The 25,815-nt window shown below is 56.7% G+C and overlaps 1 protein-coding gene across 1 annotated transcript; it reads left to right on the top strand.

The window, feature by feature from the left end:
- The first annotated feature begins 434 nt into the window (after positions 1 to 434).
- Positions 435 to 25,762, top strand: TONSL (tonsoku like, DNA repair protein). Its single transcript, XM_054985194.1, has 26 exons — positions 435 to 505; positions 1,631 to 1,726; positions 2,582 to 2,724; positions 4,053 to 4,236; positions 6,230 to 6,359; positions 7,204 to 7,375; positions 7,898 to 8,012; positions 8,151 to 8,299; positions 8,806 to 8,958; positions 9,139 to 9,264; positions 10,647 to 10,839; positions 11,738 to 11,799; positions 12,648 to 12,737; positions 15,735 to 15,807; positions 15,900 to 16,063; positions 16,601 to 16,724; positions 17,353 to 18,113; positions 18,334 to 18,410; positions 20,196 to 20,352; positions 21,161 to 21,239; positions 21,441 to 21,742; positions 22,124 to 22,295; positions 23,171 to 23,349; positions 23,595 to 23,668; positions 24,801 to 24,934; positions 25,151 to 25,762. The coding sequence occupies exons 1-26, from the start codon at positions 475 to 477 to the stop codon at positions 25,375 to 25,377; spliced, it is 4,167 nt and encodes a 1,388-aa protein (XP_054841169.1). The 5' UTR covers positions 435 to 474; the 3' UTR covers positions 25,378 to 25,762.
- Positions 25,763 to 25,815: the final 53 nt, after the last annotated feature.

Below are 25,815 nucleotides of genomic sequence, written 5' to 3'. Positions count from 1 at the left end.
CACACGCACAGACACACGCACGAGGCCCGCCCACGCTGTCAACTTGGGTGCAAGGGGAGGCCCAGCCCAGCCACGGAGCTTCTCCCGGGCCAAGAGCCGCAGCGCTTCGCCGTGGCCCTCTCGGCTCCTTCCCCTGCAGCGAGGCGCCCACCGGCTCCGGCACCGGGCGTCCCTCGCTGCCTGCAAACACTGTGCCCGCGGGACTACATCTCCCAGCATGCGCCTGGCACCGCCGCCCCGTGGGAACGAGGGATTCCTCTCCTTTGCCAGCAGGCGACGAGGCGCCTGCGCAGACGGAGCCTTTGCCCGCCAAGAGATCACTGAGCGCGATTGGGCGAAAGGTCAACGAATGGGAGCGAGCAGCGCCGGGCGGCGTCCAATGAGGAAGCCGCGAAGGGGGGCGAGGGCGGGCGCGCTGCTGTTCGGCGCTGAGGCGCGGAGCGGGGCTAAGGCGGCGGCGGCGGCGGCGGGGCCATGGGGGGCGCGCGGGCCCGCGAGATGCGGCGTGAGTGGCCGGTCGCGGGCGGGCCCGTTGTGAGGAAGGGGCTTCCCGAGCGGGGCGGGCGCCTCGCCTCGGCCGCCCCAGGGAGCGGGGAGAGGCGGCGGCGGGGGTAGACTGCCCCTGCCCGGGGAGGCTCCGCCCAGAGGCCCGGTGGGGCGAGGCGAGGCCTGGCGCTGCCCCTGAACGCGGAGGCTTCGTTGAGCCCCTCAAGCCCCCCAGGCCAGCGGCGGGCCTCCCTCGGGTGCAAGGAGCTCGGGGGCGCGATCTGCCGAGGGGAAGGGCCGCTCCTCCTTCCTGGCCCCGCTTCCGCCCTCTGGCTCTGCCTGCCTTCTTCGCCCCCCTCTCCCTGGGCGGAGCTGCTCGCCTGTTGGCCCTTCTCTGCTTGGCTGCCCCGGGGAGGTGGGGGGGTCCTCCTTGCCGCCCTCTTCCCCCTCCTACCCCCCCTTTCCTCCTTTTAGTTACCCCAAATGGTCCCTAAAGGGTTTCCCCTTCCTTTGCATTATTTCTTCGGGTTCTCTTTAGCACCCCCCCCCCCACACACACACATATTGTCCTGGTTTCCCCAGATTTACAGAAACTGTAGCCCTTTGTGCTGCCCGGGAATTCTTCTGATTTGGATGGGAGAAAGAACTCCTTTTCTCCTCCTTCCAGGATGGGGTCGGGAAGTACATTTTCCATCAACACCAAATTCACTTGCGGAATTCACTGCCACAGGACATAGCGAAGGCCATGAGCTTTGATGGCTTTCAAAGGGGATTGGACAGACTCAAGGAGGAAATGTTCCCTGGGGCACCTGGCTGGCCTTTCCTTGAACCAGGTGGATCCTTGGTCAAATTGGGTTGAACCACTGGTATATTCTTAGCTCTGCAGTCTGGTACTTCCAAGATGTCACCAAATGTGTGTCAGAAGCAGGGGGGCGTGTGCTGTTTTGCTGGCATTGAGGGGGCAGATGCTTGAATCTATGACTCCTAATTTTCCTGGTGCTCTTCTTGCTCCCCTGGTGGCATTTGCAGGCTGGGGGAAAGCCCCAGGCTGTTTGTCTAATAAAGTCAATAATAAAGTCCTGTAAATTTACATTATGTTTCTTCCATCTCTGGGAATTATATTTGTGTCCCTCCTGCCTTGCAGAGCTCCAGAAGGCCAAGGAGAAAGCCCAGAGGAAGGGGGACCTCCAGGAAGAAGCTGCCATCTGTAACCAGCTGGGTGAGATCTTGGCTCGCCATGGTGAGTGTTTGCACCATCTCTAGCGTGGGCCTTTGGTGGGGGGCAGCTGTGTTGTGGAGGCCCCTTCAAGTTATTCCATCTGGTGACCACCTCTCAGCCCAAATGGCTAGCCAGGGGTGTCTGACTGCTGGGGGGACTGAAACATCACAGTGTTTCATGCGTCTCCCAGCCTTGCTCCCAGCGCTCCGTATTTGGCATAGCTTTTCTTTCTGTGCATGCGTATGATAGCAGGAAGCCCCTAGTAGTCAAAATTGCCAGGGTCAATGACGGAGGCACCAAGGGGTGAAGCTGTTCAGGCCAAGGCCAGTGGTGCTTGATGTTCCTGACTTTCCCCCAAAGTAGCCAAAGGTGACAGCAGACAGGAATGGGGGGAATCTTAACCCTTTAGCTGCTGATGTTTTTAAGTCAAAATTACCCCTTTGCCTGGCCTGCTGTAACTGCTTGTCTTTAATTTTTTTTTTAATTTACAGCATTGGTATTTTTTCTTGTATCTACTTCATAGCCTCTAGCTGGCTCAAATTCTCATTTATAATTGTGTAAAACCAGCGAAGATATTGAGACTTCTTCAGAGGTATTCAGAGAGGCCTCCGCTGGGCTGAGAGTTGAAATCAGTAGTCACTTGATTTGAGTCCAGTTGGTTAAATGCCTCGAGGGAGGGAGGCTAAAGATCTGGCTTTTTGGTTCAGCTTGATATTTTGTCTCTGAGAGTTTCCCATCCGTTTGCCGGTTATTTCTGGAACTTAGGCCTCCTGTGGCCGAAGGTTCCATAGCCTAGCCTGGGAGGGGGGTGGGTCACAGTCTGTGCTCAGCCTGCCCATCTCTGGGCCCCCCAGCTTCCTCCTCTTTCCTTGGCAGGGCGCTTCCACGAGGCTCTAGAGGAGCACCGGCAGGAGCTGCGTCTTTTGGAGAGCGTGGATGATGCCATTGGCTGTGCTGTGGCCCACCGGAAAATTGGGGAGCGTCTGGCAGAGCTGGAGAGCTATGAAGCAGCTCTGAAGGTGTGTGTGCTGGGGGGTGGGGGTAGCTTAGAGCACTGAGTGTGTTGTGCTCCAGGTGTGTTCCCTGCCTCCCGTGGCAACCTCTAAGGGCATCAGAGCAACTGGAGCATGTCAAGAGACCTCTCTGGTTGTATCTCTTCACCTCTGAAAATCTCCTCTGGGTGGTAGCAGAAATTTGCATTTGAGCCTCTCTGGGGATGGTGTGAAACTTTAAAAGTTGGACAAGTGAAGCTTTATCTTTCTGTGTATTAATGAACTTTCTAGGTATAATCTCTTAGATTTATTGGCTGTTTATATTGACTCTGGAGCATTGAGTAGGATAAGGGGACCTTATGAAACAGAAGGGCTGCATAGAGACAGATGGGTGGGGTGATGGGAGGGTTAAGGAAGGAACAGCTGGGGCCACTCCCAACAACCTGTCTTTGGCAGTCAGCTGGGAAGCTTGCAGAGCTAGTGGAATTTTGGGAATCTGGTGAAGCATTTTTTGTTTCCAAGAGCAAATGGCATGCTTTCATGGTGCAAAGACTTTGGAGAGGATTTCTAATGTTGGGGGCATATACGGGCCCTCCACCCCTCCAAGCGTGTGGACGTGTGCGTGTTCATTAGCGTAGCCAGTCAATAGCCGTTGTTGTAGGCCTTTTGGGCATGCGAACTGTTTTGCAGCGGGCCTGTGTATGCCCTGTGAGGTGGCTGGAAGCAGAAAGAGCAAGCGACTGGCCCCCAAGTCACCCAGCATAGCAAGGTCTGAACCTGAGTTGCCTGGGTCCAAAGCCAAGAGCATTAGGGGGAAGGGTACGTTGTCATTTGGGGGCTCCAGTAGTGGAAGAGTGTTTTGTTTCTGGAGGCAGGTTCCGTACTAGGGATGGAGCGCATCGGGGAGGGGCAAGTGGCCCTGGAAAAGGCCCTCCCCCAGAGAAGGAGAGCATTTCCAGCCAGCTCAGAGAAGAATGTGCCTGGCCCAGATTCAGGATGAGGCCAGGCCCCTGCTGGGCTGGGTGGGCATGGTGAAGGACAAGCAGTGTGCATGGTGAAGGACAAGCAGTGTGCATGGTGAAGGACAAGCAGTGTGCATCTCTTGCAATGCTGGGCCAGCCGAGTCTGTGCCAGCGCCTCCCTTTCTGCATCTTTTTGGGCCAGGGCGGCCCCAGCACAAGGACCCCAAGCCACAAGGGCCCACCAGCATCTCTCCCGGCAGCTTTCATGGATAATCCCCACCCACCCCCCGCCCCGAGCAGGGAGGCATGGCATTGGCCATGCCTGACTCTCTTTGCTCACGCAGCTCCCAGGGAATCGGGCCTTGACTCCTCTCTCTGTGTCTCTTTGCACAGCACCAGCGCCGCCACTTGGAGCTGGCACGCTCCCTGCACAATCACATTGAGCAGCAGAGGGCGTGGGCCACGCTGGGCCGCACGTACATGTTCATGGCTGAGAGTGACTCCTCGAGTGAGGCGCTGCGGGAGGCGGAGAAGGCCTTTGTCAAGAGCCTGGCTATCATCGAGGAAACGCTGGAAGGTACGACTGAGTGGGGGTCTCCCAGACATGGAAGTCTCCCCCTACCTTGCTGGCTTTTCTGCAGGGGCAGGCGCTCTGGCTGGGTCTGGATATTCCGCTTGCCTCCCAAGGACTCTTTCTTCCCAAGAAGATAAATCCGGTCACTTCCTCTGGACCCATTACTGCCTGTGCTTGACAACCAGAGGGGGCCGGGGTGGGCTTTCTGCTCCTTTGCCACTCCCTGTTGCATTCCCCATTGCGTTCCCCGCATATGGCTTGGGGTAACTGCCAGTCTCCCACTGGTGCAAAAGGTAAGCAAGGAAGCACCGTGGCTGAGCCCCAGGTTCTGGCCGTGGCTGTGTGCAGCTGGTGGGGACAGTTTGGGAGCAGGTCTTGTTCCTTCTGGGGCAGCATCTACAGGGACTGGGGAAATTTATGCCTCCACTGTGGCAGCGGCAGGGATGGTGTTGGCACACACAACCTGTTTCACTTGCAGCAGCCCCCCCCCCAACCCCACATTGCCCTGTGAGCCATACTTTAAGACTACAGTGCAGGTCAGCTGGTAAAATCCTCCTTGTCAATGGAGGCCCAGGTCAAGGCAGCTGTCAGAACTGCCTTTTTCCACCTTCGGCAGGCCAGGCACCTTGCCCCCTATCTCTCAACCCATGACCTAACGACAGTGATCCATGCAACGGTCACCTCCAGATGAGATTACTGTCACTTGCTCTACGCAGGGCTTCCCTTGGGCCTGACCCGGAAACTGCAGCAGGTCCAAAATGCGGCTGCTCGTGTCCTGACAGGAATTTCATTCAGGGCACATGAGACTCCAACTCTGCAGCAGCTGCATTGGCTCCCCGTGGAGTTCCGGATCAGGTTCACGGTTCTGGTTCTGACCTATAAAGCCCTAAACGGACTGGGACCAGCATACCTGAGGGACCGCCTCTCCCCATATGTACATCGGAGGCCTCTTAGATCTGCAAGTAAACACCTACTGGTGGTCCCTGGCCCCAGGGAGGCTCGGCTGGCCTCGGCCAGGGCCAGGGCATTTTCTGTCCTGGCCCCAACCTGGTGGAACTCTCTGTCGGAAGACACTCGGGCCCGCCAAGATCTTGTATCTTTTTGGTGGGCCTGTAAGACAGAGATGTTCCGCCAGGCGTATGGTGGAGGCCAGCACTGGATCCATCTAATTAGCCTCCCTGCCGGTCTCCTGTCAGTGGGGGGGGGGGCATATGGTCCATCTGCCTCCCCAAGCTTGAGGAGGTAGAGGTTCGCCAACCCACACCTCCACCCTTTTCTTCCCTTGTGTATGGCGGGCAGGGAAAGGGGGAAGGGTGCCCCATCTGGAATGCGGATATCCCATGTTTGCAATGAGACGTTATTTTATTGGTTTTATCTACTATTCCTTATTTATGATTGTAACCCACCCTGAGCCTACTTGCAGGGAGGGCGGTCTAAAAATCTAATCAATCAATCAAAAGAAAAAAGCCCGTTGATTAGGGAAGCGAGCTGTCCCTGCCGTCTTGAAAGAGGAGCTCAGCGTCACTCCTTCCCCGTAGTGCCCATGGGTGGCACATCCCAGTGGAGGCCACCGTACAGAAAGAACAGGTTTTGTACTTTCTTCCATTTAAAGGGGAAGAAAACGGGAGCCAGATGAGTCCTGCTCACATTTTCTGCCAGGGCTTCCTGGAAGCAGCTTGGCTGCAGTGGACCCCTTTCCTACTGTTAGAGGATTTTCTACCCAGAGTTGATATTCCATGACAGACCCAAACTGTTGCTCCAGCCCAGTGTTATCGACACCCACAGGCCTGTCCCAGCTCTGCCTCCTGAGCTCCTTTGAACTGGGCATTGAACTTAAGCAGCCCCCTCTCGATGATCTGAGCAGCTCTTCCTTGCTTCTCGGCCAGAATCTGGATCCACCTTCCTGTAACTGAGTGGCTTGAAAGCTGGGCAGGCTGTGATTGGAAGGCTGGGGAACTGCTGCCTAATGGCTGCTTGTCTGCTCTTCTTCTCCCAGGGGAGGTGCCTCAGCGGGAGGTGAGTGAGATGAGGGCCCGGCTTTATCTGAACCTCGGTTTGGTCTACGACAGCCTGAAGAACCCAGCCAAGTGCAGCGACTACATCAAAAAGAGCATCTACATCTCAGAGTAAGGGCTGGGTGTGTGTGTGTGTGTGTCTTCTGCTTGGAGCTGGAGAGGCTTGGGTGTAGAGCCAGGCTGGGCTCATTGGTCTCCCTGGAAAGCCACCTGGGGCTGATCCCAAGCTGCCTCCAGGAAAGGCAGGGTGTAAATATTATAATTAATAAACAAAATCCCTGTGCAACAAGTCACTCCTGTGGTGATCCACCAGCCCACAGTTGCCTGCCCAGGTGAGAGCGGGGGTCTCCTTGTGAAGCCAGGAGGACGGTGAAAGCACCCTCTGGGGGATCACTGTCACGTACACAGGCCAGCTGTGGAGGGGCAGCACATGTGCAGCTCCTTGGGAGGGAGGGTGCTCTGTTCTCCCCACCCACTGAGGGTGAAAGGCGGGGGGGGGGGGGCTCAGCTCCTGGCCTTGAAGCTGCCCAGAATCTGCTGCTGTGGCTCACATTGCCAGGGGATCCAGGCTGCGTCAGGGTCAGGATGGGTGGGGTCCACTGGGGGATGCCTCTGGGTAAAGGAGCACTCAGCCAGGGCTGGCCCGCTGCTTTCCCTTCCCATTTGATGCTTAGTGACACCCTTGGCCAGCTGCCTTACGTGCAAGCCCTGCTTCCCCAGCCCTGTGGCTGTTCACTGGCACTCTCACTTGCTCAGAAATGCTGCCGAGCCAGGCTGTAAGGCCGGGGAAGGGGACGGTTAAGACCTGCGGTGCTGAAATGCAGGCCTGGTCTGAGCAAGTCTGTGCGTGTGCTCTAGCTGTGTATTCTCTGAGGAGCAAAGCCAGAGGCTCGGCTGCCCAGCAGAAAGAACTCTCTGGCGAGACGGACGGGTCTGTGTCTTCCTCCTCTCCTAGGCATACCCACCTGTACGAGGACCTCTACCGGGCCTACTTCAACCTGGGCAACATCCACCTGCGGGAGGGTGAGCATTCCAAGGCCATGCGCTGCCTGGAGAGGGCGCGGGAGTGCGCGCGCAAGATGAAGGAAAAGTACATGGAGAGTGAGTGCTGCGCGAGTCTTGCCCAGGTGAGAGAGGGCCACCCATGGTGTGTGCACCCCTTTCCAGCCCCTCTGACTGGGAGGGGCACGGAGGTCTCGGGGGAGGAACCCAGGCTGCCTGTGTGTTGCCTGTCTGTTCCTTGTCATGGGATGGGGGGGGCCACTGCTCGGACTACATTTACCTGGTAGGATTGTGGAGTTTGTAGAGAACCCCTGAGGTTCCATTTCAAACTCTGGGATGTGTCACGGTGAAGGAACGGACTGGCACTCCCTTGTTCCTTCAGGTCCCAGGAGGCTGGAAAACCCAGGTCTCCGCTCAGAGATGCCACCAACTTCTCTATGGTTAACTGCCACCACCAACAAACATGAGAGTATATGTTAGGGCATCTCTGATCGAAATGCACAGTCCTCTCCGCTTCCTCTAGGGAGGGGGCTGAGCCACCTCCTGGCTCCGTGCGTGCGCGCGCGCGCGCGCGCGCGCGCGTGTGTGTGTGTGTGAGAGAGAGAGAGAGAGAGGCCTGCCTGACACCTGCTCCCTATTCCTGCCAGGTGCTGCTGAGCCTGGGGGACTTTGTGGCAGCCAGGCGCTCCCTGAAGAAGGCATACCTGTTGGGCTCCCAGCAGCCTCACCAGCGGGACAGCGTCTGCCGCAGCCTGCGCTATGGTGAGTCATCCTCAGCCAGCCAGTTCGCCGCTCCTCAGGGCCGGCGTGCTGCTCTGCCCTGAAATGGCCCATGGCGCGCATTGTGCTCCAGTGCGCCCTGTGCCTCGGAGGGTTTGCAAGATGCTTTCTCCCCGGCAGCCATGAAGGTGAGCCGCCTGCAGCAGGCCTTGGAAGAGGCGGAGGCAGCTGGCAACCTGCAAGCAGCTCTGGGCCTGTGTGAGCAACTGGGGGACCTCTTCTCCAAAGAGGGGGATTATCAGCGCTCTGTGGGGGCCTACAAAAAACAGGTGAGGCAAGGTGGCTCCTGCTGGGGTGGGGGTGGGGGTGAAGCCAGGTATTTTCAGGCGTCAGTGGGAGGCCCCTTGAGGAGAGGAGTCACTCCCAGCCAGCGCAATGGACGGGTGACGTTTGCTGCCCTGGCTGCTTGAGCTGGCGAGCCGTGAGCCTGAGACCACCGAGCGTGATCTCTTGCCACGGGCGGATTCCCTACTCATGAGTAGTGGGAATCAGGGGTCAGTGGAGGACGTGGGCCAGGGCACTTCTCAGGTTCCTTTCCCCTTGGAGGCCAAGGAGGCACTTGGGGAGAGTGCTGACTTTTGGGAAGGGCTTTGAATGGAGAGGGGAGAGGAAGCTGTCCCAGGCGGCTGAGTTTAGCAGGGGGAACTCTGACCGCCCCCCCCGCCCCCTGCCCCCGCTGTCCCAGGGGAGAGTGAGAGCAGCAGCTCTGCTGGGGTGGGCCCGGAGCGGGCGAGGTCCCTCCCCGGTAGCAGAGTGTGGCCTGGTTTTGTTCCAGCTACGCCATGCTCAGGTTTTAAAGCGCCCAGCACAGGAACGGGCCGTGATCCACGTTTCTTTGGCTGCGACATTTGGGGACCTGAAAGACTACACCCAGGCCGTGCACCACTATCAGGCGGAGCTGGCACTGCGGCAGGGGAACCCCCTTGAGGTGAGATGGCTGGTGCGTGCGCACGTGCGCCAAGCTAGGCTTCTGGTACGCATCTGGTAGGTTGAAGAAGGCCCTTTGGATAATCCGGGGGCATTGCAAGCGTCGAGACCGGAAGTGCCTCGGAGGCAGAGGGGTGAGATCTGTCAACCCTTGCCTCTCACCTCTTCTTTCCGGGGCCAGGAGGGGAAGACGTGGCTGAATATCGCTCTGGCCAAAGAGGAGGCCCGAGAGAGCTACGAGGCCCTGGCGCCGTGTTTCCAAAAGGCTCTGCAGGGGGCAGAGAAGGCTGCTGATGTCAAACTGCAGGTGAGCTCAATGAGCCGGGGGCGGGGGGCGGGCTGGGGCTGCTCCCTTTGGGGGCAGCTCATTCGCTGTAGAAGAGGAAGCTTCTCAGCTGAAGAGGCTCCCTTCTTGACCCAAGGGGCTGAGACAGATCGCTGAGGCCCTTCTGACCCCCATCAACAAGCAGGTTGACTTCAGCGCTCTAAAATCTCCGCTAGCTCTTCAGAGGCCTGCCCCAGAAATGAACGGGGGGGGGGGTGTCTCTTTTCGGATGCCTTCCACAGCCAAGGCTGACACACACAATTCATTTTGCTTCTCTGCAATGTTCCTTTTTTTGTTTGTCTTGAAGGAGTTTTTGGTTTCTGTTTGCTTCCTTTATCGGGGCAAGGTTTTTTGCTTTGGCAAGGAACCTTTTCTGACCTCACAGCATAAGCCCCCTCGGCTGCAGTTGAACCACGCTTGGAATGGCCTCTGGGCTTTCTGATCCGTGGTCTATATTTGACCGAGCCTCAGTTTTAGCCTCCATTTTCAGGAAGTGATTTGGCTCTCCTTAAGCTTAAGCTCTCGGCTTCCTTTTGCACGGAATATCTTCTTTGAAAAATCCCCCCCTGTTGACATCCACTGTGCCCATGCTGGGGCACTCTTCCCCACTTTTGTATGATAGGAACATAAGAAGAGCCCTGCTGGATTGGACCAGTGGCCCATCAGGTCCAGCATCTTGCCTCATGGAGTTGCCAGCCAGTTTCCCTGGATGGCTAATAAACAGGACGTGGGGCCAAGGTTGTCCCTAATCTTTCCTTCGAGCACTGGAATTCGGAGGTCTGCCGCCTTTGCAAATGGAGGCTCCCTTGCCTAGTAGCCATTGGTGGGCCACTGCTTCACCAGTCTGTATAATGTCATAATAACAGCCTTGGAGGTCATTCTTCATTCATTAAACCAGATCGTAAGGTCGTGATAGAAAGGCACGGCAATAGACTGCTGTCCCCTAAGCCCACGTATCCTTGTGCCGCCTGATAAAAAGAAATGCGATGCTCACTAGGAGCCCCAGAGGAAGCAATCCAGGCGATCAGCCCTGCTCTCCTTGTGTTCTCAGATGGTGCGGGAGATTTTCTGCCCCATCTTTCCCAGACACGTCGAGTCTTCGATTCAAGGGTGTTTTCCTGTCTTAGCCATCCATGATCTCAAAGCAGCATCTGTGTCTGTCCAACAGCTCTTGAGTCTGATAAGCCTTTGCTTCCTTAAGAAAGTGGGGCGGTTGGGAGGGGTTGATGATGAGAGGCCAGGGAGTAAACAAAGCAAAGGGCACGCTTCGGGCAAAGGACACAGGTCAGCAGAGGCCCCGTCCCCTGAGATGCAAAATCTGATCATGACCTTCTTCGCTGAAACTGGGGAAATGTCTTTCTCAGTGCCAGATCCTGCAGTCCTTCCATGCCTCACAGCAGAGGTGCGGCTGCCCTGAGGCTTCCAACACGTTGGCCCGATTGGAGGACCTCCAGAGCTCCCTGGGCGGAGGGTCCAGTGGGGAGCTGGGCGAGGAAGAGGAGGAACTGCAGAGCAGTGAGCCCTTGGAAGAGAGCGACCTGGAGCTCTCAGACAGCGGTGAGAGCAGGGCAGAGGACTGCAGCAGGCGGGGGGGGGGAAGCAATGGCAGCGGAGGCCGTTGCGAATGGCCCAGGGCTGAGGTGGGGGGCTGGCCTTCCTCCAGTGCGGCATTCTATTTCCTGGCTAACTTGGAAACTCAAAAAGGGCCCTGGTCCATCTGTGGGAACTATTATTGATACCCCTTTCTGCTTTTTTGCTCAAGAAGTAGAAAACTGGTGTGGGGCAACGAGGGTAGAATGATGGAGGCAGACAGATTGCAAGAGGTGTGGAATGACGATGGCAAAATTAGCCTTGCTGTTGGAATTCAAACACACGAGGAGGCCCACTGAACTCAAGAGGCAGTGGGTGAAAGGCAGAAGTTGACGTACTCCTTCTGTAGCAGGATAGTACCCGGACATGAAGAGGAAACAGTTTGTTCGAAGCAGTGGCTGCCAAATTTGGTTGCTGCCAGCCGTGATCAAAGAGGCAGTTTGCGGTTTTGGATGGCATTGCGGACTTCAACCTGCTGGCTGTGTGGGGCAAGCAGGGGGCAGAGCATTGCCTTTGGCTTGTGAACTTCCTGGGGGAATCTGAATGGCCACCTTTGAGGGATACGGGTATGGCTAACAATAATAATAGTAATAACATTCAATTTATATACTACCCTGCAGGACAACGCCCACTCAGAACAGTTTACAAAGTGTGTTGTTATTCCCACAACAAGCACCCTGTGAGGTGGGTGGGGCTGAGAGAGGTCTGAGAGAGCTGTGACTGACCCAAGGTCACCCAGCTGGCTTCAAGCGGAGGAGTGGGGAATCAAACCCGGCTCTCCAGATTAGAGTCCCACGCTCTTAACCACTACACCAAACTGGCTTGGGGAACTGGCCGAGTTTGTACATCCTTTTTTGCCCTCCAGATGGAGATGATGACCTGGAGGGCTATGGAAAAAGCGTCCCTGGCCGGCGCAACGTCCGCAAGGTGAGAACGGGCTAGTCAGCCTGACTAGTGGGGGTGGTTCGTGTGGTTTGTGGGGCAGAGGGTCCTTGTGGCCTGGCCAGGATCTCTAGTTCTTCAGCCTGCTCAAGTTGGTTAAGAGCCATAGAAGTGGTGAGACTTGGAGTGGGGCTGAGTAACCAGAAAGGAGTGGTTTAGGCCCAGCTGCTCTTTTTCTTAGCATAGCCTTCCTTCAGGGTTGTTGTGAACGTGGAGTGTGGAGGAACGGGAGCGGGAAGAACGCCCCACTCTGCCTTGAGTTCCTTGGGGGAAGGGCTGGGATCAAGACCCTGACCGATTCCTCCAGCGTCGGCCCAGATGGCAGCCAGGGGAGTCTGGGGGGGCCTTGGGTGAGGCGGCTGCGGATATTACGGCTGTGTGAGAATGAGAACCCTGGTCTGCCGGCAGCTATTCACTGTGGCAACTAAATGGAACCTCTGTAACTAGCTGTAGGCGGGAGACAATCCCTGCTGCCCTGGCCTGCTTTGCCGGTCCCGGAAGACCTGGCTGGACACCACTGGACACGCACCCCCAGAGGCACTTTGCCTTCCTCGCTTTCGGACCCCTCTTGCTTGAGGATGGTGATGTGTGAACGATGAAGGCCCCAGGCTCGGGGAGAGGGTGGGTTGCTCTGCAGTGGAGACTTTACCTTACATGCAGACCCTGCCCCCCCCCCACTTAACCCCCTGGCATCCCCAGCTGAGAAAGACCTTTCTCAGTCCATGAGACTGGGCGCTCCTGAGCAAGGGAGACGGGTGGCCTAGCAGTTGTTTGGGCCGCTTTGTGAACAGCCTAGTGGAGCAAGGCGTGCCTCATGGTGCCTTTTCCCTCAGTGGAACCAGCGGAACGACAAGGGGGAGACCTTGCTACATCGAGCCTGCATTGATGGGAACCTGCGCCACGTCCAGTTCTTCTTGGAGAAGGTGAGCCCACAATGTCTGTGCAATGATTCCCCTCCCTGCCACACCAGGCAGTGTGCACTTCTGCTAGCCCACCCTTCGCTTCTGGCTAAGGCCAGTTGCCCTCTAGTGTCCCTCTGTAGCATTTCCTTCTTTCTCTTCAGTCTTGACACAGGATATGAGCCCCTCCCTCAGGGTATGGGAGAGGAACCCAGGGGGTGTGGGGTGTGGGGGGCAGCTCTTCTGGCTGCCCATTGATTCCCCCTTCTCCTTGTTTCTGTCTCTTTCCATAAAAGTGTTTTTACTGCTTTGTTCAGTTAGAGGTCTTGAAGGGGTATGCCGAATTCCTCTTTTGCCCCTGCTGCTTCCCTCCCTTCCACTTCCGAGCTGAAATTCCCCTAAGGGAGGAAGGCTACTAAAACATGTGGATCTGAACGGTTCCCCCTCAATTGAAAGGAAAATTGCATCTCCCTGTTGGAGTTTTAACAAATTCTGCACCATCAGCCTGGGCTATACCAGGAGTGGAAACCCACAGTTCGGGAAAATACAGAAAAGACTATATACAATGTTGACTGAATACATTTTTAAGAATAAAGTGCAAAGTGTTCAAGTGCTAAATAAATAATCTCTTCCACATCTAACAATAAATAGACTTATAACAATAAATAGCTCAAGGAAAAGGTACAAAAATATTTATTGTGTGATTCAAGCAACGGCCAGTAATCTGATAAACTCTCTAAGGGGCAAGCCTAAGTAACTTGTTTCTTCCTCCCAGTATCAGATTGGTCCCACCAAGGTGGCGTAGTTGTTAGCATTCCTTTTAAATCTTGGTCGTCTTAAGCTTATGTTCAAAATCATTGTGTCAAATCCTTTATTTAGTTACGATTTTCATTATAGATGTATGGTAGAACATTCAAAGGGCCCCGATGAAGTTTTATTAATGAAACAAGTTTAAATTGGCCGGTTTCTTGTCGGGTTTGTGGAAGGATTCATTCCTGTAACATCTGGGTCCACCTGTTAAGAGAAAAAGTCAAGACAGTTAACATAACGTCTTTCTATATTTACCTCTTGGATTTGCCTGTATCTTTCGGGAGCACCTTCTTTCCACGCACCTGGAAGAGGATGGAGAGAAGCATTACTCTGAAATGTGTGTTTGGACTTCTGTCCTTTGATCTATATGGACTTACTGGCCGTTGCTTGAATCACACAATAAATATTTTTGTATATAGATATTTATTTTGTATAGGGGATTACCTTTAAGCTATTGTTATAAGTCCATATTTATTGTTAGATGTGGATAACTGTCAGAAGAGATTATTTATTGGACTGTATTTATTAAGAAATTTAGCGCTTGAACACTTTGCACTTTTATTCTTTATACATAAAAATTTATTCAGTATACATTGTATATAGTCTTTTCTGTTTTTCCCCAAACTGAGTTTCCACTCCCGGTATAGCTCCTTGTTCAGGGAGGCTTGCTTGTTGTTGTTGTTGGGTTGGGGCTGCAGCTGCCTTTCCAACAACCCCACAACCATTTGCAGGCCTCCAGGCACTTCTCCTCCCTCCTGGCCACGCGAGCCTGTGCAGGTCATTGGAGGCCTTGAAAAGAAAAAGAAACAACTCTGCACGATGGCTTGGAGGGTGAAACTTACTGGCCAGTTATGATCGAAAAGGGAGGGGGGGGTACTTGTAAGCTGGGCCTATGAGGACAACTGATAATCGGTGCATAAATAAAGAGAAGACCCTGCATAGTGGAACGGTTAGTCTGTTGGTCTGGGATCCAGAAGATCTGGGTTCAGATCCCCAGGAAAGTCAGCAAGCTCGTTGGTGACTTTGGCTTGGGAATCTGCTTGCCTTAGGATAAAATGAGGACGGGAGAACCATGGGGACCCTGAGTGGGGTGGAAAGGTTGCATACAAATGTTTTTTTTTTAAATAAAACATAAAACTTGAATCTGCCCTGAGCTCCTTGAAGGGAAGGGAGGGGTAAAATTGGGCTTGCCAGATAAGACATTTATCTGAGGATTTCTTACATCGCACTCCTGTGCTTCAGGCATGATGATTTCAGAATCCAGATGTTTGGCTTACGTTACAAATCTTGATTCCCAAATGCGAGCCCCCTTGGGGAGGGGATGTTGCCCTCATTCCTTGGCCCTGGTTCTTCTGGCACCGCTCTGACGATCAAATCGCCCTCTCTGAAAAATCAGTGCCTTCGGTGTTCGGCCTGAACCTTATTTCTTCAAATATTCCTAGGCTGCCTTTATTCAAAGAAACAGAACCCCGCGCAGTTCACAGAAAAAAGCCCAGAGGCACAGCAACCCAAATACAGTATTCTTTATACAAAACAAAGGAACTAAAACCAGCAAAATGGCCCTCACTCAAAATTCCAGGAAAAGCTCTCCTAAATAAAACTTAATTTACAAAGTTTGAGGATAATTCCTGTTCCACAATATAGGACCGGCTACTGAGAAGGCCCTGGAACGAGCCCAGTTGCATCTCCCTATGGATGGGGTGGGGAGGGGAGGAAGAATTGGCTTCATGGCCATATGTGGCATGGGTACTTACAGGGAGGGGCATATGTTAGTCCCGAGCCTCGAACCCAGCACCTTCAGTGGTGCCCAGAGATGAATATAGCCGGTGTAATATGCTGCTGGCTGCGTGTCCCAGACCGAGGTCAGGCCGCCACACCTGAACTACCTGAGGTTTCTGGGTTATCGTTATGGGCAGCCCTGCTCCAAGTTCACTGCAGGGTTCAATTGGGGGAGGGGGTTGTATGGGTGCTCCCTGGAACTTCAGCAGATCGAGCCTTCTGCAGTGAAGCTGGTGCATGCTAAAATGCGCACACCCGCAGCTCATGCTGGGCTTGGGGAAGAAAGGGCGTGGCAGTCCACAGGGGCTTCGGGATGCTGCCTTGCTGTGTGCAGGACCTGCTCCATCGCGCGTCGGTGGGGGGGGAGCTGGCATACGGGTCTCTTCCAGCCACGTGGACCTCTTCCATTTACACTTCCCCTCTCTCCTTTAGGGTCACCCGGTGAACCCCCGGGATTATTGTGGCTGGACCCCCCTGCACGAGGCCTGCAACCATGGGCACCTGGGTGAGCCCTGGGAAGGGGGACGGGGGCTTTCTGGTCTGGAGAGAGTGGGGGTTGGGGCCGCATGGCTTTGAACCCCAGCCTCTTCCTTCCAGAGATTGTGCGCCTGCTTTTGGACCACGGGGCTAACGTCGATGACCCTGGGGGGCCTGGCTGCGAGGGCATCACCCCCCTCCACGATGCCCTCAACTGTGGCCATTTTGATGTGGCTGAGCTGCTGATCCACAGAGGGGCGTCGGTGGGGCTGCGCAGTGCCAAGGTAGGGCGAGGGGGGGGCAGTGCTGCTGGAAAGGGGGGCTTGGGTGTGCCTAGGCAGGGCCTGCTTTGGACAGCCGCTCTGTGTGTGGTGGGGAGGTCACATCCACCCCTCCCCGCCCCCCGCTTGCTTAACGCAGTTTTTCTGGCTTCTGCTCCGCCCTCCTCATTGCCACCAGAAAGTATAATGAGTGTTAACATATCCGCCAAGAAGAGCCTCTGGTTTGGGGGTAAAAAGAGGCTGGCTCTGGCCCCATTTCCCAATGCTCTTTCTACTCCCCCTCCCAATCAGGACATGTTCCCAGACCTACACAGCAAATTCTTGCCTTCAGCGCACACGCACAGCCAAGGTGCAAGGGCGGGCGGGCGTCTGTGTATTTGCTGCTTGTTGGGCTGCACAGAAGGGCCGGGCCGGGCAGGCCCATTCACGCGAGCGCAGCCCTGAGAGCGTCTGATTCGCAAGTGATGGGGGCTGCTGTGGAAGGTCTGGCCGGGCGTACGGCTGTGCTGGCGCCCACGTGCTCGGCGTTCTCTTGTCCAGGGCCTGAGCCCCTTGGGCACTCTCCAGGAGTGGGTGCGTCTGTACGGCCGGGATCTGGACCGGGAAACTCGCGAGCGCAGCAAGGCCATGGAGCAGCTGCTGCGGAAGGCCACGGCAAGTCAAGGTGAGGCAGGGCCGGGCGAGGAGAAGGGAGGTGCAGCCGCTTCTCTCTCCTTGGGAAGGGCGTGCTCAGGAGTCTGGAGCAGAATGTGGTAGGCCTGGAAATGGCAGCTCAGTATTCTCTCTTGCAAAAGCTGAAGGTGAAAAGGAGCAAGCAAACTCCCCAACATGGAAGCCGGGTTCTGCATCCTTCCCCTCCGGTGTCCTGTGCTGGATTCAGACTAAAAAGGGCTGCTGCGGCGGGTGTCAGGCACAGGGCCCTAAGCGATGAGCTCCCAGGGTGTGTGTGTGTGTGTGTGTGTGTGTGTGTGTGTGTGTGGAGCCAGAGCTGAGTTGCCGAGGTGCTGCGTTCCAGAGTCCAGTGGCTGGCTGTGGTTGCGGCTTTGCTCCTTCCTTTATGTGCTTTGCTGCCAGAAGGGAGGGAGATACAAGGGAAGCCCCACAAAGAGGACAGTCTAGACCTCGAGGGGATCACATTTTGGACAGTGCGGGCTCTCCTGGATTTCTGCTCCTGTTTGTCTCGGCCGGACCAATTTTTTCCAAAGGGGGGAGGTGTTTATTGGGAAAGGTGATTTGGGGGGAAAGTGAGATCAGGGTCATTAGCGCAGGGGTTCCTGCTTTCCCCCTTGCAGGCTCCAAGTCTCAGGTCCCACGAGAACAGCCGGCCAGCAACCTTTTTGACCCGGAAGTCCCAGAGTCTCAACCCTCCTGCCTTCCACATTACACTGAGGAGCCACTCAGTCCCAGGAGGAAGAATGGTGAATCCGGCTGTGGCGAGACCTGCCGGGCCCAGTGGGACCTCCAGGAGGACTGCGTGACTCCCCTGCAGCCTGTCAAGGAGAGGCCGCGGCTGATTGGCCAGCACCCACCAAGGGCCGAGGAGGACCGGACTGAGCAGGAGGACCCTGGCTTAACTGCTGCAGCGGAGTACCAGGCGGCCATGCGGCGTGTGGGCAGTGCCCATCCCCGTCTCCCACTAACTTCTGAGCGCACGAGGCCCTCCGATGGGCCAGCCCTCATCCCGTCAGAGGACTACGTGGGAGATGATTGGCTGGAAGATGATGTGGGGCTCATCCACGTGTCCCGCAAAAGAAGCCGTCCGAGAAGGGACGAGGAGTCCAGGTGGGGGGATGAGGAAGCCTCGGGGCCCGAGAGTGAAGCCGAGGAGCCTGGCCCGCCGCCAGAGGCTGCCAAGAAGAAGCGGCGGCGGTTCAGGCAGAGACGCCTCACCCAGATTGTGGACAGGATCCCACTGGGCAGGACACACGGGGCCGGCCTGAGGAGGAGTCCAGAGCCGGCAGCTGACCCTAGCCCCTTCCAGGGAGCAGACAACAGCAGCCGCATCAATGGCGGCCCTGGCGGTTGTGAGAGCCCGCCTCCAGGCTCAGCACAGGTGAGTTCACCGCCGGGAAGGCGTGCTTGGCTTTCTGCTGACGGGACTAAGAGGGCCAGTCTTCTTTCCTGGGTCCTGCTTGGCTAGCATAACAACAAAGCAGTCTCCCCTGCAGTGTGCTGCTTGGCCCGAGTCCAGGAGGGCTCTTGAGGAAGGGGTGCCACTGAGTGGGAAGGCAGCCCTGTCAGTCTGCCGTGATGCCTTTCTCTTCTCTCTGCAGCACCCTGTTCCTCCGGCCCCTATTCGGGTGCGAGTTCGAGTTCATGATAACGTCTTCCTTATCCCTGTGCTCCACAGGTAAGAGGAGAAAAGGCATTTCTCTGGCTGACCTCCCTCAACCTGTCCCCTTCTGGGTTCCTCTGTCCCTGCTGGAGTAGTGGCCATCCCGCCTTGAAAGGTTGCCAGAGGGGTGGCTGCTTCCTTCCTCCTCTGGCCCCCTTGTTGCCTGGACTGCTCCTTGCTCTCCGTCCCTCTCGCTGACCCTCTTTACTAACCAGCCCCTTTTCGCTCTGTCTCCTGTATCCCGGTGATCTTCTTTCCTTTCTCCTTTCTCCTCCTATCCTAAAAAATGCCTTGCTGGATTACTCATCTGGCTGTCCCCCCTCCAGGAAGCCCCTGAGAAGAACGTGAAGGTAATGGCCATCCCTGCTTTGTTGCTGGTATTCAGATACACTTCCCCTGTTCGTGGAGGTTCCATTTAGCTCTCCTGCCTTGGCCCACTTTGCATCACCTTCAGGTTTTTGGTCCTCACTCTTCAAACTCACCCAGCCTAGACTAGCTGCTTCATACAGATGTTCCTTTCGCCACTTCTATGTCACTGAGAGACAGCGTGGTGTAGTGGTCAGAGTGTTGGACTAAGATCTGGGAGACCCGGTTTTTTGTCCCCTCTCTGCTATAGGAGCTTGCAGGATGGGCCAGTCTCACCCACTCGTCCTAACCTACCACACAGGGTTGTTGTAAGGATAAAATAATAATTTTGTATTAAACCAAGCCCAGAATCGCTGCTTGGCTGCGTCACCAACTGTTACAGCGCATAGTCATTTCGGAGGTCTAGGCACACACGTGCCCAGTCAGTGGGAGGGTAGTTGCAGGTACCCAGTATGACATCATTTCCCACTTCAGTCTCTCCCCTTTACTTCTTCCTCCATGTTTAGATCTGCCTCATGGTTTTGATCAGGGAGTCAATAGTACACCCCACTTTTAAGTAACCCTTCGGGCCCAGAATCTCTGCTCATAGCGGTCCATGGGGGAGGTATTTCCCCTGGTGTTTCTTGGATAACTTTATTCTCTCTCCAGCATACAGAGCCACATGGCCCTCCCTGTCCTGCCTGTAGAGCTTGTATCCAGGGATTCACAGTGTCCCATTGATTTCCCACATTTCCACCAGCTTCCTAGACGTCTAGATGGTCATTTCTCACCAAACACACCAGTGCCCCCATCTCGGCTTGGAGACTTCTAGCAGTGATGTACAGGCAACTGTACACCGTTTCGCTCCGTATGGATCCCGGCCTCCCTCGGCCCTCCGGTTTCCTCACCTGGCCCTCCTTTACTATCCTATACACATTCTCAGTTTCTGGCCCACTCCCGTTAGTATCTTCCCAACGCTACCCACTTTGGGATGGGCTATCCCAAGCTGCAGATTCCCCGGCTCCAGTTGGCTTTCCAGCTGGAGTTTAAACTCTGCTCTGCGACCTTTTTCCTCCTGAGCCCTTGCCCTGCCGCTTCTTGGTTCCTCTTTACTCTTTTCCTGGTTCCCTGACCTCTTTTCTAATCTTCCTGTCCCACCCCTCCAACCCGGTATCCATCTGCTCTCTCCGAGGTTGTCAAAGATGCTGCCCCTCAAAATCTGCCAGACCCACAATTGCATCATGAGGTCTAGCTCTCTAGTATGAGCAAGCAGGTTTCTCTGGCTTAGGGCAGGAAGGTGGACGGTGTATCATCTGAGCTAACCCAGTAAAAGCAAAGCTCTCTAGAGCGAGAACAACGTTCTACAACAGGGTGTGTGTGTGTGTGTGTGTGTGTGTGTGTGAAAATTGTGCCATTTTGTGTCCTGCCGCCTCACTTGGTGTCCCTCTCCTGCAGTGGCAGCGAGAGCCGCCCCATCTCCTGGCTGGCGGAGCAGGCCTCCCACCGCTACTACCAGATGTGTGGGCTGCTGCCACGCCTCACCCTCAAGAAGGAGGGAGCCCTCTTGGCTCCCCAAGACCTCATTGTGGACGTCCTGCAGAGCAACGAGGAGGTGAGCAGCCGGGCCTGGGTGTCTTCCACTGGGGGAGTGGGGGGGGGCGGGGGGAGGACTGCTCTCTGGGAGCCAAGCAGCTAGCAAGGAAACGGGGGCGATGTTGGCAGCGGTGGTGGGAGAGACTCCTGCCAGAGCTGCTGAGTGCAGACTCCTGCGTGGCACTTGTCTGCCTGAGCCTTTGTGCCTGCGTGCCAGGCACATTATGCCCACGGCAATGATGGCAGCAGAGAACTGCACTTGCGGGTGTGGGGGCGGTGCTGGCATGGCATGGCGGGGCTGCCGTTGCGCGCTATTGGCCCCCTTTTGCTCCTTACCATAAGAGTTCAGGTGCAGCATTTTCCAGAATGGGGTTTCCTGGGGGTGCGATTCAGATATTAGCAGCAGGGCAGGATGGGTGTGGGGTTGCTCCTCCCCTTGGCCCTGGAGGCGGGGCTATGCAGATTCTCGCCCTTCTGGCTTTTGCCTTCCTTTCGAGAGGAGCCCAGTGGGCTGGAGGCTCCCGTGTCCCTGGGACCCGGTCCGGCCGTGCTGAGGCAGTGGCAGGACGAACTTGTATGGGGTGGGGGGGTCGGGCTGGCTGCGAGCAGGAGGGGTCGGTCTGCACCTCAGGGGCAATCGGGAGGATTCTGTGGAGGGCGGGTCTGTTTCCCCAGCAAAGCGGAGGCATGAAGTTCTGCCGGGGCTTGCGAACCCCTGGGGAGAGCGGGGGTGTGGGTGTGTGTGTGGGTGTGTGTGTGGGTGCTTTCCCCCCCCCCCGATGCATCACACAACAGTGTGGTTGTGCTTGTTGCCTCCGTGCTGCCAGGTGTTGGCTGAGGTGCAGTCCTGGGACCTGCCTCCCCTTCCAGAGAGATACCGCAAGGCTTGCCAGAGCCTGTCTGTGGGTAAGCTCCAGGCCCGGCAGAATGGGGCTCCTTTGTGGGGCGGGGGGCAAGAGGCCACAGCCTCCCCCTAAGCGGCTGGTCCCCCTTGGCATTGCCTAAGGAGGGGTCCCACCCGTGTCCGGCCAGCTGCTCCCCCTCCCGCCGGCTCCCTGCTTGTGGATCTCCTGCTTGGGGTGACGTGCGCCTCTCCCGGCCTAACAGGGGAGCATCCGCTGCTGCTGAAGGTGCTGGCGCGCCAGGAGTCGGGCCCCTCATTCAGTGCCTCGGGCGTCATCCTGCGTGGCCCCCACCTCACGCCCCTTCTGAGGGCGCTGAAGCGGCAGACCCCCCTCCAGCATCTCTGCCTCGCTGGGGCCGGCCTGGGGGACGACTCTGCTGCGGAGCTGCTGGCCACCCTCGGCACCATGCCCAGCCTGAAGGCCCTCAACCTCTCTGCCAACCGGCTGGGCCCGGAGGGGCTGCAGAGCCTGGCCCAGGGGCTCTCTGGTCCTGCCACTTTCCAGGTAGCGCGAGGGGCACTTCTGGCTTCATACTGGAGGGGGGCACTTGTTGGAACGGCTCTGTCCTGGGGGGCGGGGGTGATGGGAAGAAGTGCAGAGATGGGGGACAGGGAAGCTTTCAGGTTATTGAAGTGCCTCACACCATCTCAAAAGCCTGAGTCCGAGAAACCTGCTCTTCTAAACGAAAGCAGCGATTACTGGGATTGTGGCCTGAAGGTCTGGCTTTCTCGACGCTGCATGTCCGGCACACCTCTAGGTCTGGCTGGCCCCTTTTGGGCTCACCACTCTGCCTCGCTCTGCATGAAGTTTGCCCCGGCCTAATTTGGTGGGCTCAGTTTCCTGGCGCGCCCACACCTTTGTCCTCCCCCCCCCCCGTTCTTTTAGAACCTGGAAGTGCTGGACCTGAGCCTGAACCCACTGGGCGACAGCAGCTCCCAGGCCTTGGCCTCGCTGATCCAGGCTTGCCCCGTCCTGCATGAGCTCCGCCTGCAAGCTTGCGGCTTCACCCCAGTCTTCCTGCAGCACTCCGGCCTCCCGCTGGCCAACGCCCTGAGAGGTGAGGAGCAGCCGGGGCCAGCTCTGCTTCTGGGCGGCTTCCCCTGGGCATGTGGCGTGGCCTAGCAAGAAGCTGTTCGATGTGCATGGGCACCACGCTTCCCTGGGGGACAGCAGAGGGCTCTGCTGGGAATTAAGTCCCCATCGAAAGGGGGGATGCTGGAACCCCCGCAACAGCTGTCCATACAACGCCTATGCAGCAGTCAGTCCCTATGGAGAAGATGCCTCACAGCTCCTCTTATGTTATTACATAGCAAGGAAGGTGGGGGGACAGATATTTCCTGTAGGGAAAGGGGGGCAGAGTCTTCTCCCAGGGCAAACTACCCTTCTCCAAGTGGGTGCGTGGTGCCGGGGGGGGGGTCTGTCCTTCCTGCCCCTGCTTGTTTTTAATTCCACCCTAACCGACCCATGACCCCCCGCCCAGAACTGGCTTGTGGAGCCACCTTTGGCAAGAGCAGCTCTGAAGCATCGTCTTCCCCCCCCCCCAACACACACACACACCTGGCTTTCTTTGTTCTCAGCAGATTTGGAGTAGCCTGGTGGTAAGTGGGGCTTGAAGAGGTTGGGGGGGGGACCCCCGTGCCACTTGCCCCAGACCCTGCTTGCTGGGCAGTGTCTGTGCAACCCACACGGGGCGAGGGAAATAGTGCTTTGGAAGAGGCGTTAAAACATGTCCAGGAAAAAAGAGGGGGCACGAGATTGTCAAAGTGAAGGAACTCGGGAGGACATGGAATCAGCGCCCCTGAGACGTGCCGCCCGCATTTCCGCCTCCTTAGTTGGGGGTTGTGCCCTGCCCGGGTGCTGCCCTCAGCCCTGCCTGCCTGATCAAACTCCTCTGTGCTCCCCCTCCGGCCCCTGAATGCCTCCTTCTCTCAGGAGCCGTCCACTTGAAGAGGTTGTCCGTGTCCCACAATGCCCTGGGCCCCCCCGGGCTTGGCCTGCTCGCCCAGAGCCTGCCGGGCGCCGCTCTCACCCACCTGGAGGTCAGCTCTGTGGCTGCACGAACGGGAGGCCCGAAGCCCTTGTGGAACGCAGTGGCCAAGTACCTTGTTCAGGTATGGAGGAGGGAGGGGCCCGCCCGCGGGGAGGAAGAGGCACCGGCAGAAACAGCCCTTCCCTTCAGGCTCCAGCTCGGAGCCCCTGGAATGTTGGGGGAGGGGCTGCTTTCCTCACGGGGGCTTGGGTGGGATGCAGTGCAAGCCCGCCCCCCGCCCCCCCCCCCGTAGTTTGGGAGATTCTCATCCCCCGCCCCCCCCAGCAGCAGCAGTTCCATGCTGAATGCAGCTTTTTCTTTGAGCAGGAAGGCTGCGCTCTGACCCACTTGGCTTTTTCTGGGAATCGCCTGACTGACGAGGTTGTTGCAGAGCTGGCCAGGTAGGGAGGGACCCACGGATGCCGAAGTCCTTGGGTTCTGGGTGGTGAGCGGGCTAGCAGGGACACAAAAGGCCTCTGCAGGAGGGCAGGCAGGCAGCTGGGCTCTGGAGCCGTCCAGTGGGCTCACTGTCCCTTCTCTTCCAGAGGGATCCTGGGCACACACACAGGCCCGTCTGATCTCTTCCTCCCTCCCTTTTGAAGGTAGTTTGCAGAATGGAGCTTCCACTCATCTCCCCCCCCCCCCCAATACAATTGCGTTGCTCTTGGAGCCAGGTGACATTTTGCAGCAGTTTGAGCAGAATTAGCTGCTTTGGGAGCCAGAACTCCTGGGGCTCATCTTCTCAGTGGAGAAAAGAGCCTCGTTTTTCATGTAAAACACAAGTCCACCTTTCCCTGAGCTTGAGGCTGCCGACGGACCTGCAGCAACAGGCAAAGCCCAGGAAGAGAACCTGTCCCATTTGCCCTGGTCCAGTTTTAGCCCTGCTGCTGTGCCCCCCCCCCTTCTTTGCAGGGCCTAGAGTAGAATACGCGGTCAGTCTCTCGGCCCTAACCAGAATAGACTGATTTCCCTGCTCAGTGAGGAGCCATCTGGCATCCGTGACAGAGAGGCGACTTTAGCTTCTGCCGTGGCGGGTCACCTGGATTTGAGCCCTGTAAGATGTGCGGGTCCTGTACCCTCAGGTTCTCTGAGTTTTTACCAGCTGGGGAACTTTGGAGGATGAGAGTCTATTCTGCACAGTGTTCATAATGATTTCACAGAGCAGAGATCTGTCAGCAGCCATGATGAGTGGTAGAACCTCCATGTGCAGGGAGAGGGTAACTCAGTTTTGGGGAGCAGCAACGGCCTGCTTGCAAGTTGCTCAAGGCTTCTGGGCGCAGGCGGCTCAGGACGTGCCTTGATGGAAGCAACGGCTCCCGCCATCCCTTTTCCTGGCCCCAGGAGCAGACTGTGCAGGGATGACACATGCAGAGTGGGCACGCCAGTCTTCCTCTCTTGAGCGCTATTAATGCGGTTGTGAGACTGCCTTTGCATTACGTGATGGTTCATCTTGTCAGTGAGGAGGAGGGACAAAATGGGAGCTGCTCTTTGTCTGGCCTAAGTGCACCCCCCACCCCACTGCCCCCTCTGCAGGTGCCTGCCCGCCTGCCTCTCGCTAATCTCCCTGGATTTGTCGGCCAACCCTGACATCAGCATTGTGGGCCTTCGGACGCTGCTCTCAGCCTTAGAGGAGCGGCAGCACAGCCTCCAGTTCCTCAGCTTGGCTGGTGAGTGCTGGGCTGCTTATACTCTCCTTTTGGGGCATATGGGAGGGGGGAGCCATAAAGTAAAAACTCCCACCCCGTTCAATGCAGGACCTCAGCTGCGTGGGAAGGGTTAAAATATGGCTGTATGGTGGAGGGGGGGGGGCTTTGGAGGAAAGGCAGGCATTGTATGAGCTGCCTGCCTAGGGCTCATGGGCACCTTTCCCTCTCCTTGCTCAGGCTGTTCAGTGAGAGGCCCTCTGGATTACACCACCTGGAACAAACTCTCGGCCAATGTGCATCACCTGCAGCTTTGTACGCGCCACCTGAGCCACAGCGATCAGAGGGACGTGGCAGAGCTGTGGCCCAGCCCGCCTGGCGCTTCTCTCCGCACTGTCAAGCGCCAGCACAAGCTCTTCTGCCAATGCCTGGCTCCTGGCATGGGCCCAAGGGAGCTCAGCAGCTAGAGCTGAGGCTCTCTGCAAACAAGACGGAGGCCAGGAAATTCCTGCACTACATGGAACTTTGCACTTGCCCTGAAACAGTGAGGCAGGCGGCCTGTGCTGGCCTTTTGTGGCTTCCTGCACAGGCTGCAGGAGCAGGGCGGGGGGGTCGATTTTGGGGAGAGGACAAAAGACCTCGGCTGGGCCCAGAAGAAGAGGGACTCGTGCTGGGCAACAACAGACTTCCAGTTCCAAAAAATCTCTTCTGCTTTGTACATATTCTTGGGTGGGGTGGGGGGAGCAAGGGATTAGGTGATCTTCGTTGCTATTTTTTCGCAGTCCCTTCTCTTCCCTTGACCCTTCTACATGGGCGCTTCCTTTTCCATTCTCCGCTATTTATTGAATATCATGTCTTTAGGATCAGATCTTGTGTGCCTCCCTTTCTTCCACTGTACCATTAAA

This window comes from Eublepharis macularius, chromosome 7 (genome assembly GCF_028583425.1).
Source record: "Eublepharis macularius isolate TG4126 chromosome 7, MPM_Emac_v1.0, whole genome shotgun sequence".
In the NCBI taxonomy this organism is placed as follows: Eukaryota; Metazoa; Chordata; class Lepidosauria; order Squamata; family Eublepharidae; genus Eublepharis; species Eublepharis macularius.
Note: the sequence above shows the minus strand (reverse complement) of the source record. Positions and strands in the feature narration are given on the sequence as shown.